Raw genomic sequence first — 20,040 nt, 5'->3', positions numbered from 1 at the left:
ATGGCTATTTTGTAGTTACAATGAGTAGCGCAGTTTCAAGGAAAATAATCGTGAAGTTTTTTATTACTAGAAGAATGGAAGTTAGGAATACGGGTAAGGATTCGTTCAATTTGCTGCTTTGACGGGTTAAGGGATACGAGTAACATCTTGTAAAACATTCTAGTTTACTACCTATGTAACCTCCCGCTACCTACTTACTTACTTACCCATACTAACCATAATATAAACACCCCCTTTAGATTTACCCCTGAAATTTGGCCATGTGATTTAGTCGTGATCGTCTAGTCTAGCGTTAGGACCCCTCGAAGTGAACCGCGGTACCCTAAGTTCTTTAATGAGTATCAGCTAAATTTTGGACTCTGATTTTATTTACAATTACCTGGACTTTGGGAAAAATATTTTATGATATTGGAAGCACATTTATTATGACGCTAATGAGTAACTTACTAGAATAATTTATTAAAATACAGAAATAGTACCAAAAGTTACCAGAATTTATTAGTGTAATGTAAATGGAGTTATATTTTACTTCAAATGATATTATTTAGGTAAATGCAGCATATATGATGATACTGATATAAAAGAAATATATTTGGTAAAATGAGTTTAAAAATGGGGTTGGTAAAAGCCTGCTACAATCTATTAAGCCTCCGGGATAACATATGAGTAGCACTCCTGGGGTAAGCCCATTTACACCCTAGCATTTCAAGTTAATATTATTAACTACCAGCTTCTATTCGAAATATGCTACCCATACGCTCGATGCAGGACTGGGGGCTCCTAGTCCAATCAGCAAGGTCAATTGGAACTCCTACCCTACATTTTTAGCCAGACGGGCTATGACCAACACTTCGGAACCTATGCGTACCTAGATGGCTATGGAAAGAAGTGTCAAAGTATCCATCAGTCATCAAAATTACTATTCTTTTTTATTTCAAAAACTAGGGATGCGAATCCCATTTCCATTCCCCAGCAACTAAAATATAGACTGTATTTCTAGTTTTTTAGAAGTATGAACGAAGTACTAAGTTTATTTGTTAAAAATATACTATATTTTATGAGACTGAAATATCAAGATGAGCATTATTTCACTCAAAATATCCTTTGGATTACTCTTGCCTGCCAAAGGTTCCCTAAAACAGCTAGTCGTCGATTTTCTATCTCCGAATAGACTGTGTTCCTAATCCCAACTTGATATTTAAGATTTAATTGTGTAAATACCTTAGAAACATGATTGTAATACTCAGTACCTCGTCTTTACACCAGAAAACCAGAATTTCATAAATAAAAATAGAGATAAGATTTTACATTAATTATTTTCCCCAAATAAATTAAAATATTGGAAGATTTAAGCAACTGAAACCCTATACCCATTTACGCACAATTTTAGTATAGCGAGACCGTAGTTGAAGTTCTTTAAAAGGAAAAATATATCAATTTTACAGACCAAGACTAAAATGAACCCTAAATTCCGAATAATTGTGTGTGAATTTACCCTAAACCTACCCTTTGTCCCTACTCTAGTATAACCAAAGCACAGTTCGTACTTACCATCGACCTGGTACTTTGGAATATACGCAAGTGTATCCCTACTAAGACGCTGTAAGAGTTCGGCGAGCGATTCCGAGAATGCAACCTAACAGCTCGTGGGCTTGTCTCCCCCCATGGCGGGTTGCACAAAGGCAGGGTGGCAACATGGGTAAGACAGGGCCCTATTATGTATATAAGTGGTATAAATAAATATATTTAATATACGAAGCCTCCAAATACTGTAGATTTCAAATGGGCCCAGATTACTCCGGATGATGCGCACGTGACATCCCCATTATTCATGTAACAGCTGGACATTGGAGAGCTAAGGAGGGAGACGTTTTTCACCTTCTATGTTGGTAAAGAGAAGGTGCCAAGATAACCCTCATCTTGGAGCAAAAAGACTCCTAGACAGCTCACATTTAACACCGCAAGGGGTGAGCGGTCCAGTCGGACAAACAGTCAGTCCAAACAATGATCTGGTTTTTAAACTATATAGCAAAAGACCCCATAGTAAAACACTAAAATAACTAGGTTCAATTTTACGAACCAAACTACTCACAAAATCAAACTAACTAAACACAGAAGTGAAATTCCCTTAAACACCGCTATCTAAGTTCAGTTTTATGACGATATTGTCCCCACAAAACCAAACACAGACACGCTTTCCAAGCCCCTGTTATGCAACGATATTGTCCCTGCATAACGTGACGGCACTTAGAAAACACAGTGTAGAAAACTTCACTATAACAACACACAGTAGCAAAGAATCCCCGCAATAGCCCAAGTTCAGTTTTACGACGATATTGTCCCCGTAAAACTAAACACAGACACGCTTTCCAAGTCCCTGCTATGCAACGATATTGTCCCTGCATAACGTGGCGGCACTTAGAAAAACACTGCGTAGGAAACTTCACTATATTTAAATCCCGTACACGGTAACAAAGAATCTCCACAAAAGTCTAAGATCAGCTTTACGACGATATTGTCCCCGTAAAACCAAACACAGACACCATTTCCACGTTTAAATTCACCAGGATAATTCCAAGCGAAAACAAACATAGCAACAGTAGTAGAGGAACTTTGCTCACCGAATATTTAAACGCCCGAGAACCAGAGTCACTGCTAGCCGATGGTTGAAGAATGAATGAATCGCTCGCAGCGCGCACCCGCCTTTTATACCCCTTACTGGCGACCTATTAGCGACGCAACGGCGACCTATTGGCGACAGGCGACGTACTGGCGACCTATTGACGACAGGCGACTCAACGGCGACCCATTGGCGACAGGCGACGTACTGGCGACATATTGGCGACAGGCGACGTACTGGCGACATATTGGCGACAGGCGACGTACTGGCGACATATTGGCGACAGGCGACGTACTGGCGACCTATTGACGACAGGCGACTCAACGGCGACCCATTGGCGACAGGCGACGTACTGGCGACCCATTGGCGACAGGCGACGTACTGGCGACATATTGGCGACAGGCGACATAACGGCGACATAACGGCGACATAACGGCACATAACGGCGACATAACGGCGACATAACGGCGACATGTGACTTACTGGTGATTTTACGATACACTGGCGACCTATTGGCGACAAGCGACATAACGGCGACATACAGGCGACGTACTGGCGACATATTGGCGACAGGCGACGTACTGGCGACATATTGGCGACAGGCGACGTACTGGCGACCTATTGACGACAGGCGACTCAACGGCGACCCATTGGCGACAGGCGACGTACTGGCGACCCATTGGCGACAGGCGACGTACTGGCGACATATTGGCGACAGGCGACATAACGGCGACATAACGGCGACATAACGGCACATAACGGCGACATAACGGCGACATAACGGCGACATGTGACTTGCTGGTGATTTTACGATACACTGGCGACCTATTGGCGACAAGCGACATAACGGCGACATACTGGCGACAGGCGACGTAACGGCGACCTATTGACGACAGACGACTCAACGGCGACCCATTGGCGACAGGCGACATAACAGCGACATAACGGCGACATAACGGCGACATAACGGCGACATACCGGCGACATACCGGCGACATACCAGCGACATAACGGCGACATGTGACTTACTGTTATTCTAAAAATACCAGGATACCAGAACCGAGGAAGAGGTTATTTGCCCCGTACCTATTAGCGTTATGCAACCTACGACCGGTGACTTATTAAGACAAACGTTTACCAAAAGTACCAGGCTATCATAACCGAGAAAGAGGTCATTTGCCTTGTGGCGGGTGCCGACGCTCGATTCAAGAAAAGCCATACGACCGTAATATTAAGGTTCACATTCGTAAAGTTCGATGCTACCAAGATCTATCCCTTTCACGCTTGCGTCTTAGAGAAAGACGAAGATATTCTCAATGACGTCTTACGCACACATTCACAGGCAATAGTCGGGTAGTCAGTTTGAGTAGACTAAATTATAATAAAAGGGAACGCTTTATGGCCCCTCTACACGCACGAACCTGCAAGCATTATTTTACTTTGGGATACTTTTAGTCTCTTTCCGAAAAACACTCCTGTGTGGAAGTATTTTACGTTTATTAGTAGCAAACATACTCAAAACATAGCGGGAAGTTTAAAATCTTAGGCGTTTTGGATTGTTCGTATTAACGCTGTACTAGGAGTTCAGACTTCCGTACGACCGAACGTCAAACTGTCAATGTCATCCAAAGGTTCACGCATTTAGGTTAGTTTCAACTTGAGATGATTATCTTACGCAATTTATTAATCTAAATAGCGAAATTTTTATAGTGGGTTATATATTAAATGAAACCACAAGTGGTAAAATATGGAAATGTGTGCTTCAAGTTGTAATTGTTACATTATTCATTGGAATCATGTATGAAATACGCGACTGAAGGAGATTTTAGTATTCAAGGTATTTCTTTCTAGTTTCTGAGTTTTGTAATGACAATTAAAGGTTAATATTATGCAATAGGCATACGACCAGTCACACCTAATAATGTTCCTTAGCTAAACCTCAATCAAAACCTCATATCGGAAGGACATAATCACTATGATCGTATGGATGATTATACTCTATCGCTATCGCATAATATAGCGTTTGTTACATGTTGTGTTGATTTCCCTTCTATCCGATTTCCTTCCTCACTATCAAATCATGAATTAAACTTTCAAGTTTTAAAGATAAAACGGAAAGTTTTCGAGGTAAAAGCACAATTCTGTCAAAACGCATGTTAAAAGCATTTCCACTCATTATGGTAAGCTGTTAATGTAGTCAGCGTCCTGTTTAATTAGCATTTAATTCGGTGCGCACACTTAACATTCCTTGGCTGAGTCTTATCAGGGCCGATAAGGAGGCGCCGGGCCTTCCGACCCACACTCAAGTGCACGTTTTGTAGGTACAGTCGCCTCAGATATATCGGAGCGGCCAAAGTATTCACAATATCTCAACACGCACTCTAACGCCTTGACAATAGAGGAGTATTCAGATATTTGTGAGCGCCTTGACCGCTCCGATATATCTGATGGCGACTGTACTGAAGAGCTGTAATTAATAACTGAACCGTTAAATTCGTCTGTTTCGTAATATTGGGGCTCTTTTCAGTCAGATAAATGCAACGAAGGGGTTATACCTAGCGACTATTAGAGTTTGTTTTTTTTAAACAACGTGAGCTCCCGTCATCTAGTGATAAAAATCTGCATGAGCTACTTGGAAATAAAACGTAACATAGAGGTTCCGACCGAACTTATTCGAGAAATTCGAAATAGACGCAATAACCCAATAGTTGAATTTATCCCGATTGATCTTAATATAGTTTGTCTTAAGTCCGTTAAAGTTACCTCTGCAAGGCCCGAGTGTCGAAGACCCAAATTTAAATTAAGTATAATGTGCTCTTTGTAAATGAATTCGTATCGGCTCATAAAATAACGGAAAGAGTTAACTTGCGGCACCATTTCTGAAAACTCATAGTAGTAAAACAGCATGATTTTCATTAATAAATAATGTATTAACGTAGTTACAAGTGGCACCACTTGTAAGTAGCAGTAGCAGGTGATTGCTAAAGGCACTTTGTAGGATTGGCAACGAGGCTAATGGCAACTAGTGCCCATTTACGAACCTTTTCGCGCTGGAATAAGAAGTGTACTAATCGTCTAAGTACTCTCTGACAACCACAAGAAATCCCAGACCACCATGAATCCATGTAAAGATGATGATGAGGGATTATTTTACCATTTAATTATTTAAAATGGTTCCTTGGGAGATATCATTACGGGATATTTTCTACTCTGTCTTCTAGTTTTCTTCGCATTTAGAGCCCGCGCAGACAGAGACCGGTCTGGGGTTTTGAGTTCCGCGTTCAGAGTTCTGCGTTCTTTCGAATGTACGCGAGTCTTTACGATAACGCACACGGTAGGCGGTCAGAACTCCGCTTTGACCGCCGATTTCTGACCGCCTGCTGTGTGCGTTATCGTAAAGTACTTTACATTCGAAAGAACGCAAAACTCGGGAAACCATACCGCTGTCTGTCTGCACGGGCTCTTAATCAAACCCCCTTTAGTCCATTCAACATTTATAAGTAGGTATCCTATTCCATACAAATCAAGCATCAATGGTAGCGTATGAAGCAACGCACCAAAGTATTAGGTATCTGCCTCCCTCGAATACTTTTCAGAATAGAACTATATCTCGGCGGTTCGCGTTCAAAATAATTTACAATAGTTCATTTGTTCTATATAGGTACCTAGAGAGACTTAATGGTAAGTAAGTAGATACTTTTGACGCAGAGTCAGTTACGCTACTTTTGGTGCTGACCGTACTTCTGTTTACAGACGGAATACTTACCTACTGTATAAATCTACGATGCTACACATATTCCTCTTTCGCCGCTTGCGCAACACCAGCTGCGTCATTTCCCTCAACTGATTTACGCCAACACCGATTGCCGGCGAACAACCCACGTTTCTCAATACAAAACAACCCGTCACTAATCAACTTCTATTTTAAACCGTGTACCTATAAATTTAAGATCGAATTTAGTATACGGGTTTTGTAAAGTTACGTCGTTTTCGTGCGCGCACGCGTTTACGATTGCGTTTATAGATCACTAATCAAGAGTCTGGGCGGCGAATTGGGCAGTTTAATTGTCAATCCGACGTTTGTATGTCTGAAATGTTCCTACTGGCGAATGGAGATATCCATCAATGTGATCAATGTAGAAGAAATGCAGATCAAACTAAATATTTAGTTCACTCCATATTTCAAAGATACTTAATTAGGAACGCACTCGGATTTACATTTTAATCTAGAAACCTATTAGTTACATAATACCTACGTAGTAGTACGTAGGTAGGTAGGTAATTAAGGGAGAGCATTAAACTTTTCTGTAAGAGATCTCTTTCAACTAAAATCTTTGCAAGAAGAAACTACGTTTTTCGTTCTCGTCTTCAAGTTACAAAGCATCAATCAAACTGTCGAACGATGAAGGCCATTGAACCTATTCAGCCAATGATATTGGTATGATACTGCTATATCACCAATATCATAGCACTATACAATTTCTTTATACGTCCATATCTAATTACAGCCAGATACTCTTACGAAACCTTTCAAAGCGTTTCCGTGCTCAGGTATTAATGCCCCTCGATTATTATTATAAATTAAATGCGCTACAATCAGTCCCACTTCCCTTTGCCGCGCCGCTGCGTCCAATCGCATCATTACACCAACATAACTGTATTAATTTCAAAGGAAAACCGCCTCTACTACCAAGAGGTTAATAGTCTTTAAACTGCAAGATAATCTTGGCTTTTAACTCCGAATCCCATCGTTCTACAAAGATAAACTTGCGTAAAACAATCGAAAAACAACTTTAAGCCGACCGCGCAGAAGCTGTTTGGGGAGAAGTAATAAGTTGGTTGCGAGCTTCTATCAGAGATCGGTCACGAGAGTCCGATTATTATCAATTAGGTTCGCTCTCTGCCGCGACCGGTTCGAGAGATCTACAAAAGATAGGGCTGGATATTACCAACATAATGGCAACACCGATTTGTCACGGTGAAGTTTTTGTGATGGCTGACAACCCTGCGCCTGCGGCCGTATCCAATCCACGAAGTCTCAATGACAGCCTGGGATAGGATAACAAATATTTTGTGCCACCAGCGTCACCAGCTGAAGTTTTGTACTGAGAGCTGTTATGTGGAATTATGATTTTCGAATAGCATCTTCAGGATAGGAGTTCGCTCAGGCATCTGCCGATGGCGATGGTCGAATTTGCGAAACATTTTTTTTTATTGAAAGTTGACATTATCAGTCAGCTTCATCAGTTACCCTGATCCGACTCCTAATCATTTATGGCAGAAAACTTAACAAGTGGGTGTCCAAAATATAAATGTTCACCTAATGTCAAATAGAATCGCAGTGACTTATATTGAATCGAAATGATCTGCGGCTGAATTTACGCCTAGATCTAAAGAGCCAAACCGTTAGCCGCGAACATCAAGAGCCCGTAACATGTATAATGTCTGCTCTTTAGCACTCAGTACGTCTAAGCTGGAACTAGTTTCACTGCAGCCGTATATGGGGGTCGCCGGCGGCCGCGGAATTTTGAGAAACCATCACGTTAAATGGACGTTAACTTGGCAAACGGAACTTTATGGCTCCTCTACACGATGGGCCAGCGCCGGCCACTCTAAGGGACGCATTTATGCGTTAGAGGGAGCAAGTGATATTGCTATCTCATTCTACCGCATGGCTGCGTCCCTTGGAGTGGCCGGCGCTGGCCCATCGTGTAGAGGAGCCCTTACATGTGTACTGTGTAGTGGTAGTGTTTTGAATGTTTGTGAAGAAACCTGTAAAGTTTCTAAAAACTTGAATAATAAGCGTCTTTAACTGAAGAATGTCTGATTCCTAGAGATATTTTGTTTGTGACGTATGAACTGTGTAAAGTAGGTACTTTAAAGGAAGCTGGTACTGTCGCGAGCGAAAGCATTGTTTTGATAATATAAAAAAAATATTGAAAATGTACATAATAAGCAAATTCTTGTGTACGGTGTGTGGTGTGTACGTCAAGTTCGATATTTCGTCCCCAAGATCATATGATATGTACATAACTACGTATCTCAAGAAGTCAGAGAAAATAGCAGAAAAAAATCTTGTCATGCAGCTTAAATTTCAAATGTTTCCTGGCTTGAAGCAGCTTAGATGGGTGAGACTACGAACTATGAAGTATTAAAGCTATACGTAATCTTCATAAAAATTTTGTTACTTTTAATGCTTCTTAATCTCATACCGACCGGTTACAGCATAACTCGAGTTATCGTAATTCCACATTTCGGCTATAAAATGATTTACCGCCGTGCGTGTCGGATCGGGAATCGAACCCGTCTAATTGGGCTGCATTCCTCACCTCCCACCCTTCACACATTGAAGCTCAACTTGTTCAACATTCACAATTCAATTTGAACTTAGTAGTTAAAGAGATATGGTTCAAAGTCGTAAAGTGTCAATGAGTGAGATGTGACAGTTTGGAGTTAGATTGTTGTACAAGGGTATTCCGATCCCTTAGCGCGGGTAAGTAGAAGGTACCAGACCAGTATACGCGGTTACCCCTCTCCGGTAAATCCATAGATCACACTACTAGATAGACAATACATATATGTACTTAAGAAAACTCGCTGTCACCACATTAGCGCTAGCTCAATGAAAATGAAAACTACACTTGGCGTCACGGAAATCGCACACCCACGGATTTTTGTTTCAAGCCGTTATAAACCTTATGTTGTTGAAGGTAAAGTATGAGTGTGTGGGTTCATTTTTTTTAAAGAGAATTTAACCCTTTATTTAAAAACAATGCAAAAGTTAGTAAAAATAAAAAGAAGGCATATTTTTTTTAATAAAAAATAAAAATCGTATATTCATGCAAAAAACTCAACAAATTAAAACACAATAAAATCAACAAATATTGCAATACAAATGCTTAAAACTAAACTTAAAACCTAGTGTTGCCTTCCATGCGAGCCTTCATGGACCTCACGAGAGTCACGATGTGCTCTTGAAGAATAGCATCCCACTCCTCAATGACGGCATATCGAAGGTGTTCCAGGGGTCGCAGGTGCAGGATCACGTGACCGCACCTTCCGTTTTAGCTGATCCCAAAGGTGTTTTATGGGATTCAGGTCCAGACTCCTTGCTGACCACTGCATAAAAAATCCCCGAATGGGTCACCGAAAAATGGTCCCGAAAAATCAACGCTGTGTGGGAGCGGGCGTTATCCTGCATGAATGTGAACCCAGCGCCGACAAATTCGGACCACATGATCCTCCAGGATCTCTGTGATGTACCGATGAGCAGTCATGGATCCCTGGCCTCGGCCACCACCGGTGCCGGAAACACAAACGAGCTCGGTTTTGCCGGCGAGGGAAATGCCACCCCAGAACATGCAGGATCCTCCTCCGTATCCGACGGTTTCTTCAAGACAGGTCTGTGAATAACGTTTCCCTTGCCTTCTGTACCCTCCTCTGTGCCTATCGTTGCAGAAAAGACACGCCCTGGTCTCACCGGAGAAGAGGACAGCCTTCCATTGGTCGACCGTCCAATCCTTGTGTTCGCGAGCAAACTCACGTCTAATTCGCCGATGCTCTGCCGTCAATTTGGGACCCGTAGCCGCTCTATGGGGCATGATCTTCTTCTCCCACAACCTTCTCCTTACTGTAGAGACGCTCACCACCGTTCTCCGAACTCCTCGTAGCTCCTGCTGCAACTGGACAGCGTTGGAGAAACGGTCCCGCAAAGACGTTGACACAATAAAGCGGTCGTATCTCTCGGAAGTGTAGCGTTGTCCTCCGGCTCCAGGCTTCCTGGTGAAGTTTCCAGTCCTCTGGAATCGATAAACTGCTCGTAGAACTCGGAAACGGCTTATGTTGAGCTGCCGAGCAACCACATTCTGCGTCATTCCTAAATCCACCAGGGCTACTGCTTGAGCTGCTACTGCTTCCGTGGTATCAATTTTCTTGGGGTGTTTTCTTTCTCCAGCTGTTCCGGGATGACCTCTGTGAACTCTGGATACCGAATGACCCATATCACACTTTTACCCCCCCTTTTATACCTCTCCAAGGTAACGCAACTAGCGACCCTATACAACGCGTATTCTAGGTGTTCTTTCAGATCAGAACGCCATAATTTCGTGATTATTATTATTTTTCCCAAAAATGCTTTATTCATGTTTTAAAGCTTATTAATTTTGCTTTTAAATGATAAATATTGATAGGGTATAATACGCATGATAAGACCTATATTCGCTTGAAACAAAAATCTGTGGGTGTGCGATTTCCGTGACGACGAGTGTAGAAACAAAAAAAGTTTTAGGGGTGTAATGTAAATGTTGGATTATTAAAATAACGGCTGCAATGCAACTCAGTGGTAGTTATAGTTACTTAGCTAAATTGCATGCGAAAAAGCGCATTTTATGCATAAGGACTGCGACTTTTCGTAGGTACCTAAATTGTTTAAGTTTAGCTAACTAATTTGAAGAGACATCGCTACAATATGAATAGGTATTGTTGTTTAAAAATTGTTACATTACAACTCGACCAAGCAAGATTTAAATTATTTATTAGATATAAATATTAGATAATAAATTCTTGGATCTAGTTTCATTTAAGCGTGAGGCGAAAGCTCTGTAATCGATAGGAATAAGGAAGAACAGGCCAGAATTCTTAGGACGGGATGACCATGCCATTTCGTTTATAATAGAGGTAGAACGGGGAATGGGGCCAGTGGAGATGTGTTAGATTTGCCGGAGAACGGACAAGGATCGAGTAATGGTGTCTGAATAAATGTGCACTTACTTATTCAATTCATGTCTTTGTTCGTTGACCGGTCTACATTAACGGTACCTACTACTTACCTTTAATAGAAACGTATGATGTTAGTTTTACTAGTCAGCTCCTCCACGAAACTTAACAAGGTTTACAGGTTGCTAACTGCCTCATACATTTTCGGGATGTCATGAGTTGTTCTTAAAACCACTTATGTACTTACATACAACCATGATATCTATCAAAATTTTTCTCATTGAAGCTGTCTTCAAAACTTCATGAATTATTTGTTATTAAGGAACTCAATGACATCATAAAAACAAAAACCGATCACCAAATTTGATCCCGCAATCGATTAAAACAAAACACAATTAATATTCGCTCGATTAGCCGGTTCACAATTAAAAATGCAAATGCCAACTAAGTACCAAAACGTATTATACTCCGTTCATATCAATGCAATTTAAATCTTAATACGGTTCATTTAAGTCTAAATTATTGTAGGTTACATATCATTAGGAAATGCGAACCACTTTAAATGAACACATGGATCAAGCGAAAATGGTATTTATGTGTACGTATTAAGATGTTATCTGGTAAATGTAGATAAGTTGGCCGGTAGATCGCGATCGCATCGATGCATCGGGTCGATGTACGCGCATGGCAATAAAACAAAATGTGGTCACAGTACACAGATTTTAGATCATTACAATTGTCCTTCCACTCCACAGTTGGTTGTTGGCTAGATAAGTTTAGGTATTTTTTTTATCGATAGTAAAAACTCAGAAAGGTTTTAGGACTGATTCATTAAACATTACAGAAATTAGTGTTTTCTGTAACACTACAACTACTAGTTAGTTACTACTTAGTTACTACCATTTAATCTTTGTTTAAATTATTTCAGGCCAATTGATTAATTGTGTAAATATTAATTTAATTGAACATTGTTTTATTTTACTACGATCGCACTATAACTTATTTTAAAGTCCTAATACAACTAGGGGTGTGGAATAGCGTAAGTTGAAAAAGGCCAAATAAATGCCTAAATTTAAGACTTACACATAAAAGTAACAACCAGCGATGTAATGTTACGTAAAATATTACCACGCAATTTTGCACACGCATACTGTTCACGAAACGGCCACTGCGCCCGCACAAGCGCAGGCGCATCGTGCGGTAATCGCACCGCTTTGATCTTGCCGGCGCCCCCCTCCCCGCTGCCCTCCCCCCACTTTATGGCATCTAATTGTGGCAGTTAACGGTGCAATTACAATGCAATTAGAGAACTTCTCGCATACTGCGGTGTCCGTATGATACATACATTACATACCTATACGTACATAGTAAAAACTTGTATTGTTTCTTTGTTTAATTGGCTTTCGTAATTATTTGTACATAATTAATTGAAAAAAGCTCTTGTCGAGGCTGATGTATTGAACTAAAGTACTTTAAAGGCAGGTGGTAGGTACTGTCGCGAGCGAAAGTATTATACATATTGATAAGAGGAGCTATCTTTTTAAAAAGGCTTATTTTTGTATGGTTTTCATAGAGAAAGCTCTTTTGTAAAGACACTGCTCATATAAGCACAATCTCGTGACACACACCACACAGCCACACACCTTGACATTTTGTCCCCAAGATCATATGATATGCACCAAAATGACGTGTAATGAGTACCATTAGGCCTACAATTTAGGCGTGACATGTCATAAAGAAGAAAGAAGCTTTTTCATGCCTCGATACCTGCCGACCGCATCCTACGGCATAAGATTATTAAAGTTTAAAAGTCGGTTTGAAAGATGGCGCTTGCGCCGCGGGCGCGGCCGGCGGAACTCACAAATTGCCCCTCCTAATTACCCCAGGTAGGCGGTCGCACAAAGTCGAACGTTTTTTATTCCAAGTGCTAAGTTATTCAAAGATGTGGCTATAAATTTATGTCGACGTATCATCGTAAATTTGGAATTATGAAAGTTTTAGAGCAATACAATTATGACAGAAGAAAACAATCAAAGAATGGACGATTGCGTTGTTGTGTATTAATGATTTAAAGGATTTTTTTTTTGTAGTGACGTATCACTTAATCGAAAAAAAAACTAAGATCCACAGAAGAACTTACCCGTATCGAATTGACAATGCCATGACAATTTGATTTAGTTCACCAACATCGTTCAACAATACAACACGCAGGCCCTCGGAACAAATCAACATTTCCGTGATGAAAATTACCGTAAAGCTGCTGCAACCCAACAATAGGACAGAGATTACCCTCCACGATGACTTCGAGCATGACTTAACAAAGCTAAAAACTTTCATCCGAAACACCGGGCCCTATTATGGCCGCTATATAATCCCCATACCTGCGCTAATGATAGGGTGCTTCAAAGAATACGGACTTCTCAATAACACCTCAGATGTACCCGGGCCCACAAAAACCGGGCAATTTTGACACAATGGTCAAAGACGCCGACAATTGGGGAAATAGGTTATCAAGTCTTATCTCGTTGCGTTCGAGTTTATTATTTTATGCCCAAGTTTACGACGAACATGATAAGTCTAGAATACTTTTTTGAAGCATTCAATAAAGGTCAAGGATAATTGCTGCAACGGCGGGGAATGAGGTGAAATTCAAGGTGTTGCCGAGGAATTCTTTCTTTAAATCCGACTTTACACTTGATGCAATCGCCTTAGGAAACGGAGAGATAGGCCGCTTATTTGACCGGTTTTTATAACTAAATAACTCACATTCTGACACTTTAGCGCTGGGTTATTCTCGAACAGCCGAGTTCTGTTAGCCAATTGGTAGAGTGGTGCTAATGGCGCTCAGGTGTGGGTGTCCTGGCACTTGCCAGTCTTGCCACCATCACTAAGAGGAGCTAAAAGCCGGCCTTTGTTGGCCTTGCGTCGTATTTGCTCGGGATTTAGATCATATGTCTCGCAATATCCGGAAAGTTAGAGTCATTTTTGTAGATCGTAAATATTTAAGTAGCTACTTACACTAAGTATCCTTAATAAGTACTTAAACACCAGAGTTCCCGAAAATCATTGAACCCGTTAAGTTATTCTGAACAGTAAAGTTAAATTTATGGCCTGAGTAATAAAACCAAATGAAACCAGTGTAATCGCAATGAAAGTCTAAAAGCTATAAAAAAGGGAACGTACTTTTAAATGTCAAGTAAAAGAGCGGTGTCCACGCGAGACTTTAATTAAGAAATACCATTAAGCGATACAGACAATTTATCTGTCCATATATTGGGTTCGATTGCCCAATCTAGAGGTGAACGCCCGCAGTGACGATGCAGCAAAATCAGATGAAACTTTTCGTGAATGAACCATCCCACTAGAACAAATGGACCCGATGCTACGCCCGATAAGGCCCGTTTGGAGAACTCTGTACCACTTTTATTCTTCTCTAATTCTACAACATTGAACCCAAGGCAGATTGTAGTGCAGTCTACTTTGAACTAACAAGATCAAGATACATTTTTACTGTTCTAAGTCGTGTTTGAGGATGAAAATATGATTTAAAAACGTGAGTCAGATTAAGTTTTACTGTAAAAATATGACCCCGTTTTTAAAAAGTAGACGGAGACTATCACAATTTAGTCATCACACATAATCAGATGGCGATAACAAATAACTTCATTAAGTAATTAGAAAGAAACGTATAAACAAACGTCACCGTCGAACGAATCGATGTTTACATGTACAGCGAAATTCATACAAGTGAAGTAATCGGAGATACGTGTAAAAGCGATGCCGACGATAGAGCGGCATTAACCGATACACATCGGCACTTAAGGCAAGATAGCCGCGATTCGATAAGGGATATAAATAAATATAAATAAATGCCTGCTCCGCGTTATTGGGCTGTAAAGATACCGCTATCGCGATAGTTGTATCAAAGCGTCCGCGTGTTTATTGATTTAATGCAGCTCAGAATAATCCAAATGAATTTGCAACATGAGCGTTTTAATGGATTTTGCTTGTTACAGAAGCCATTAATCAGACTGAAAGCGGCCGTAAGTACTGATCATGTTTTTGATCTATTTCTTTACTAATCGGTGCTTTTAACAGTGTATTTGTGCAACTATCTAATCTTATAAGCAAGTAATAGGTACAATTTGTGAGTGGAAAGGTAAACAACGTTTCTCATGTAATTTGTAAGCCCTGCGGAAGAACCTCTGCCATGACATTTATGCAAAATCGAATCCAGCCATTCCAGACAAGTACATCCAAGGAATTCTAATAATCAATAGATACTAAAACAAAAGATATAGATGTATATGCAATAATCCCCGGGTTGAATTTAAAAAAGTTGGTATTTTTCTCTTCACTAGCATTTTCTCGATGTTGAATTCCTTTCCCTTGAAACGTTGCTTATTGGCATTAGGTATCTCGATCATGTCGCTTAGCAAATATGAGCGGTACTAAGGCCTCGATCGGTGCGTTTGATGTGAGATACCTTATCAGCTATCACACACGTCGCCGCGTCTCGGTTATTGTCACGTCACGTGTACGTTTTTTTAGTATCTTTATTGGCCTTTTATGGTTACACTCAAGAGTTAGGTAAACAAAACGAGTTGATTCTAATCTACATTTCAAACGGGCAAGCTTCCATTAGTTATTTTTATAAACAGACACATTTTTCTTAAACTTATAATGATGTAATAAAAAGAAATGCATTTATTTATATTGTAAAAAAAAATAGAAAATAACTTAACAATAGTCTTGCAACTGTATTGGCAACAGGATTTAATTGGGTTAAACTCATGAAAACTGCTAAAATGTAATAAGCCCAAAAAAAAGTTTTTGTGATGACAGGTGACCCACATCACTCTATCACAAAACAAGAACGAAACAGAAGCCAAAGTCAACAGACTCCCCCCGGTTACGCTATCTCTATACTCGTGCTAATAAAAATATCTAATCATTGTTTAGTTTTGGTAAACATCACTCTATGGTATTTTGGTTTATAATGCTACCTACACGGCTAAAGCCATGTTATTGTTTTCAGCTCATTGTTTTACCGAGTTTCATAAAAACAACTACGTAAAATGAGTCGGTACCTACTAGTACGTCTACCTAAGTATCTACTAGCACATACTAGGAGGACCGTGAAAGACAAAAATCCGCTTTTTACTGAAATCACCATTTCTTATTTGAATAGTAGGCCACCACAAAAAAAAAGATTTCATTGGATACCCAGTAAAAGTAACAATTCTTTTTTTTATTGCTCCATCCCCTACTCCCTTTAACTTTTATAATGTGTTCACAAGGGATTCATTACATACAGACCATAAAATCTATTCCATAATCAACTATAAATCAAATCCCCCTTTTAAAAGGGCAAAGTAACATAATACGCTTTCCCCTAAACTTTTAATATCGATTGTCACGTTACCCCTACTTATTAAAACGAGTACTTGTTTTAAAATGGTGGTGTATGGAAATCTTTCTCATAATGGTCACAATTATGAGAAAGATTTAATAAAAATCATGTAATACCTCTACCTACTTCATCTAAACTAAAAGTTTGACATAAACATAAACTATAAACTTGTGCGCTTGATTGTACCTACCTGGCGAAACGTCAGTTGTTGACATTTTTCATCACACAAATTTTAATTAAAATAAAGCATGTTGTTATTGCCATACCATTTTATTGTGTTTACTAGAACTTACTTCTTGCATTGAATGTTTGTTCAATTCTCAAATTAACTTAATTTGAATGTGAAAACAACACAAAACACATGTTTTCTATATGAATTTTCTGACATTTACATCTTTATGGCCACTTTTCACACTAAAATATGTAAATATTACGATTGTTTCAAGAATTACAATAATAAATCTTCAAATAATTTACAACACGCCAAGTGCTACGTCTGCTGCCAAGTTAGCGTGGTCAGAATCTACTTATTATAAAGACTGGTGTAAATCCTTACCGCTTCCTCTGCTCCCTTCTGATCCCGATGCCCCATAAGGTTGGGCATGGCTGTCCAGTTGTATCCCAGATCCTGACACAGCGGCAGCTTGATCCTCTCGCACCTCCCGCCTTCCTCCTCCTGGCCCGCCACCAGAGCGGCCAAAAACAACACGCTAACAATCCGAGACATATTCAACACAGCTAAATATCACAACACAACAACTATTGTCATATTAAAACAGTTTAAAACTTTGTTTATATGCAAACTTCACTCGTAAACATTTTCTTCTATTTTATTACGCACGAACACAAGCGCGCTCCACAACGGCTTGCACCGGACTGATTTGAAATTCGTAATTCGAACTCGGCGCCGCGGCGTTCAATCAAAGGCAAAGGAACGAAACCGGTCTGCCGCTACGTTCAGAAACATGCATATGTTCCGATAAAAGGCCTGTCTGAAGTGAACGCATGAACAGGGCATTAAGAAAAGAAAAAAAAACTAATTCGTGTACGGCTCACTGCAATCGGCGGTAGTAATTTACGCTCTCTCTTTCACTCTAAGGGCTTTGAGTAGAATGGAAGGATAATATGGAATTAAGTGTATCTGCCCATGGGGTTCAATTTTATTTTATGAAATTGCTGCAATAAAAGTGTGGTAATTGAGAGGTTTAAAACTTTTATTACATGAATTTTGCTGTATTATAGTATCATCGTGAGCTAGACGTTTACGCTTAATAGTTATTTCTTTCAGTAGATATTTTGATAATAGTTCTTACGTATTTCAGTATTAATATTTAATTTACTGTTGGTACCTATGTCACAAGTTAATGTTTTTAATTTAGCTTTTAAGAACATTTCAAGACGCTACTTTTATCTTTCAGTTCGACATCCCAAGTAGAATACACAATTAGGGCCCTTCATTACATCACTCCAATAACACCTTTAATACAACTCTACTTCCATCCCATTTTAGACCTTATTGGAATTTCTTAAGATCAAAAATTGCCTGCCGCAATTTCATATCTTTCAAACTTATCAGCGCCAATATAGGAAGAGCTTTCAGTGCAATGGTGTATGTTTGATATTGAAAGGCGTCGGCGGGTCGGGTTAGAGTGGGAAGTTGGTATGAATAGGGCGTTGTGCGAGCGGGACGGGCACAAAGGCGCCGCTGCGCGCGCGCCGGACGCCGCCGGAATGCCTAATTAAGGGCGCATGCGTGGTGGGGTGAGGGGTGTGGGGCAAGTGCGCGCGGAAAGCGGGGAAAGTATCGGTTCCTGGCATGATGAAGGTCATGGATGACTGTTCACCGGTAAGCACCTCCACGTCATTGCTCCAAATGCTTAACATTCGGACCGTTCGGGGCCTTTTGGTGTAGATACTCGTACTTACCTCCAGGCTGTGAGCCAGCACCTTAGATGAAGCACAGCAGCCCTTGCTGCCCTTGCTTCACAGCCTCTCTCTTCCTCATCGTGCTTTTTAAGGTTATTTTAAATGAGAGATACACCGTTCCCAAAATGAAGATGCAGAGCCCATGCGAGTATTGCGTCCTGATGAATCTGCAGACTGCAGTAGCGGAAAACATAGGTACTCCAGAGAATCCAAAATTGTACGTCATATATGGGAGTTTTGAATGAAGAGAAGAAATGGTACCATTTACTTTTTTCGAAAAACCATAAATGTTTGGGTTACCTATTTAGGGTTTTAAACTCAGAATCACGAGTACCAACTATTGAATGAGACAAAGAAAAAAAGTGTCCCTAGTTTTTCATACAAATTGTGTGTCAGTTAAGTAACGGTCCATACAAAATGTACCTATGTGAAAATTTCAAATCGATAGTCCACGTGATTCTGAGTAGAAATAACCCAAAAGTTGATGGATTTCCGAATAAAAATAATTGGTACACTTTTAAGTGAAAATGCCCATATGTTAATTACACATTAAACTAACTTTAACGATAGAATTGATGAATGCCCACTAATGACCACAGAAAAACAATAAGTGCTTTGACGAAACACTATCTACCATTGATTACATGTTCCGGTCACAAAGCACAACACCAACTTATCACTGACCTTATCGGCTAAGCGGAAACCACTTTCCTTTAACTTAACCTTATTATATTCTAATGATAATTGCATCCCTTCTGTGAATTTTGTTCGACTCTGAATACAGTGCAATAGGTATTATGTAGTGCATTATGTATCAAAATTTTAGGAATAGATATTAAGCATATATTGCGCTTAGAAACGCTGGTGGCCTAGCGGTAAGAGAGTGCAACTTTCAATCCGCAGGTCGCCGGTTCAAACCCCGGCTAGTACCAATGAGTTTTTCGGAACTTATGTACGAAATATCATTTGATATTTACCAGTCGCTTTTCGGTGAAGGAAATTATCGTGAGGAATCTGGACTAATCCTAATAAGGCCTAGTTTCCCCTCTGGGTTGAAAGGTCAGATGGCAGTCGCTTTCGTAAAAACTATTGCCTCCGTCAATTCTTGGTTTAGTTGTCAAGCGGACCCCAGGCTCCCATGAGCCGTGGCAAAATGCCAGGATAACGCGAGTAAGATGATGGAGATACATGATAGTGAATGTTTCTGTTGTGGTTCTGATAAATTCAGACTTGATATCTGAAATCTGTCAAATACATTAGTTTCCTAAGAACGGATCGAAGACCTCGCGAACCTCAGTGAAAGGGCCATCGAGTATCTGAAGAGTGCAAACATCAATCTCTAGAATAATATTTAAATTAAATCCAG

At 40.2% G+C, this 20,040-nt stretch overlaps 1 protein-coding gene across 1 annotated transcript in view; it reads right to left on the bottom strand.

Moving 5' to 3' along the window:
* The window catches only part of LOC134654173 (frizzled-10-like), a 32,376-nt gene extending 14,587 nt beyond the window's left edge, over window positions 1-17,789 (bottom strand). The window contains exon 1 of the mRNA XM_063509619.1: window positions 17,305-17,789. Within this exon, the coding sequence (XP_063365689.1) occupies window positions 17,305-17,475 (171 nt within the window). The 5' untranslated portion in view covers window positions 17,476-17,789. The remainder of the gene's footprint in view (window positions 1-17,304) is intronic.
* Between the last annotated feature and the right edge of the window lie 2,251 nt (window positions 17,790-20,040).

Source organism: Cydia amplana, chromosome 14 (genome assembly GCF_948474715.1).
Source record: "Cydia amplana chromosome 14, ilCydAmpl1.1, whole genome shotgun sequence".
NCBI classification, from domain to species: domain Eukaryota; kingdom Metazoa; phylum Arthropoda; class Insecta; order Lepidoptera; family Tortricidae; genus Cydia; species Cydia amplana.
This window is presented reverse-complemented; position numbering and strand designations above follow the sequence as displayed.